This window comes from Olea europaea, unplaced genomic scaffold, assembly GCF_002742605.1.
Source record: "Olea europaea var. sylvestris unplaced genomic scaffold, O_europaea_v1 scaffold10843, whole genome shotgun sequence".
Classification (NCBI taxonomy): Eukaryota; Viridiplantae; Streptophyta; class Magnoliopsida; order Lamiales; family Oleaceae; genus Olea; species Olea europaea.
In genome coordinates, this window is record NW_019228203.1 from 1795 (window position 1) to 4071 (window position 2277).

The window sequence follows — 2277 nt, forward strand, 5'->3', positions numbered from 1 at the left end:
GGTGTAACTGGTCTTCCGTATTTCAGCTGCAAGGAGGTACCAGGCGGCGCAATGGCTACGGCAGATGGACTACGGTGCATCTGGGGTGCTACCAAAAGAACCCGCCGAGGAAGAATTCTGTTTGGCACTCCGCAATGGCCTTGTTCTTTGCAACGTTCTCAACAAAGTCAATCCCGGTGCTGTTTCCAAGGTAGTAATTATATACATTGATTACCATGAATACGTTGAACTCGTTTGTTTCAAGTTTGTATCGATTTTCCCTTTTTCTAGGTGGTGGAGAATCCAGTGCTAGATGTACAGGCCACAGAGGGTGCAGCTCAATCCGCTATTCAATATTTCGAGAACATGAGGAATTTTCTTGTTGCAGTTGGCAAAATGAAACTCCTCACTTTTGAAGCATCTGATCTTGAAAAGGTGGAAGCTTCATAGCATTTGAAAATCATTATTTATCTATAAATATAAAGTTGGCATCGTTAACTTGAATAATATTTCAATTATTAGGGAGGATCATCAAGCAAAGTTGTGGATTGCATTCTTTGTTTGAAAGGATATCATGAATGGAAGCAATCTGGAGGAATCGGAGTGTGGAGATATGGCGGAACTGTTAGAATTACAGCCTGCCCAAAGGAATCACAATCTTCTTTAGTCGGAAGTGAAAGTGCTGATGAATCACTAGACGATTCTGATTCATCACAATATGAACAATTAATGGAGTTCCTCCAGATTTCTACCGAGATTTCACTTGAGGAATCCAAGGCAGCCAATGTACTCACCTTCATTTTTGATCATTTTAGTCTTGGTCTTCTACAGGGTTTTCTGAGAGAAAGCATTGAGTTTGACAACTTGCCCTTAAGTCCAATGGTAGGTAAGAATTAAGATAATTCTGTTTAATGCATGACCTCAAGTTTCTTGTTAGCTGATGCCAACAATCATGATCTTGGTTAATATAATTTTTTCGGACAATGGAATTATTATCTAATGTTGGGGTCATGAGCTAGTTTAACTCATATTTTATAGATAGATAAGTCCACGTATGCAAAACATCATTGCTTCTTATTCTGGGCTGAACATAGATGGTTTCTTTCTTAATGGAAAAATCAGCCACTGTAAATAAATAATAATGCAAAAAGACGTGTCATTTCAAAGGGAAAAGATGTTTTGAATATATTGCATTCAGATGTTCACAAATAGACTAGAGTAACTGATTGCGTTTAATGTTTTCTGTTCATATAGGATATTTGAAATAATCTTTGTCAATGAATTTTTTAATTCAATTTTGGAAACTTTTTGGTAAGATAAATGGAACTTAAAACTTTTCAAGAGAAGGAAGAGAATGCATTTTTATTCTGTAAGAATCATCAATGTAAAGAACATAGCTGCACAGCTAACATCAGATCAGTGATCCAGATTCATGAGTACAATCAAAGGCCGCTTACATGGTGCCCAATATTGTTTTATGTCTTGATTTTAGAAATTCTACTCTGGAGCTTGTTTATTAATATTAATTGTTGGTACTGAGTCTAAAGCGCTGCTAGCCACCTTGTGTTCTCCACCCAGTACAAGTGAAGAGACACTTTTTTGTTGCATTTTGTCCTAGTTCTGTTCTTTTGTGCATGAAGTTAGTCATACTTTTATCATATTTTCACTATGTCAATTTTTATTTATTTTCAAACTCGTCTACCACTAATGCAGTTTAAGTATGGCAATATGTAGGTCATTGATGTTGTGTTCAGGAAAGTAGTTAAGGATTTCTCAGAATTGTTGATTTCTCAAAGCACCCAGGTAATGGCAATGATGGTTTATTCTGCCTTGTGTAATTCAGTAATTGCTTCCAGTTAAGTCTAGTAATAGAGTATATTTGCAATACCTGCAACTTAATGATGTAAAAACTTCTTTTTGTAACCTGCAGCTTGGATTATTTTTGAAGAAAATTCTGTATACTGACTGTGTTCATCTGTCAAAATCTGAACTCCTCAAAGCCATAACAAAGTACCTTTGTAAAAGGACCAGTCTAGTATCAAGTGATATTTCCAATTTTTGCATCTGTGGTGGAAAGGGTGAAGGAATATGGAAAAAGAATGGTTCCTCTGGTGCCAGTGGTGAACTACTTGTCCTTCAACAAAAACACCTAGAGGTATTACCATCGATCACTGCAATTTGCGCTTCTTATTTTTTTTCCCCTTTGCTTTCTGATAATCACTCAATTGGTTGTCTGCTTGCTGCTCCTCTTTATTTGCTAACTGATTCCCCGGGGCGGGGGGGGGGGGGGGGGGGGGG

General features: G+C 37.4%; 1 protein-coding gene across 1 annotated transcript; it reads left to right on the forward strand.

Annotated features, from left to right (window-relative positions):
• On the forward strand, positions 1-2134 carry LOC111373218 (kinesin-like protein KIN-14F; the record flags this gene model as incomplete). Its single annotated transcript, XM_022995721.1, has 5 exons — positions 1-190; positions 271-414; positions 502-861; positions 1714-1782; positions 1910-2134. Coding segments are annotated over exons 1-5 (924 nt in total), but the record flags the coding sequence as incomplete, so codon positions are not given.
• Positions 2135-2277: the final 143 nt, after the last annotated feature.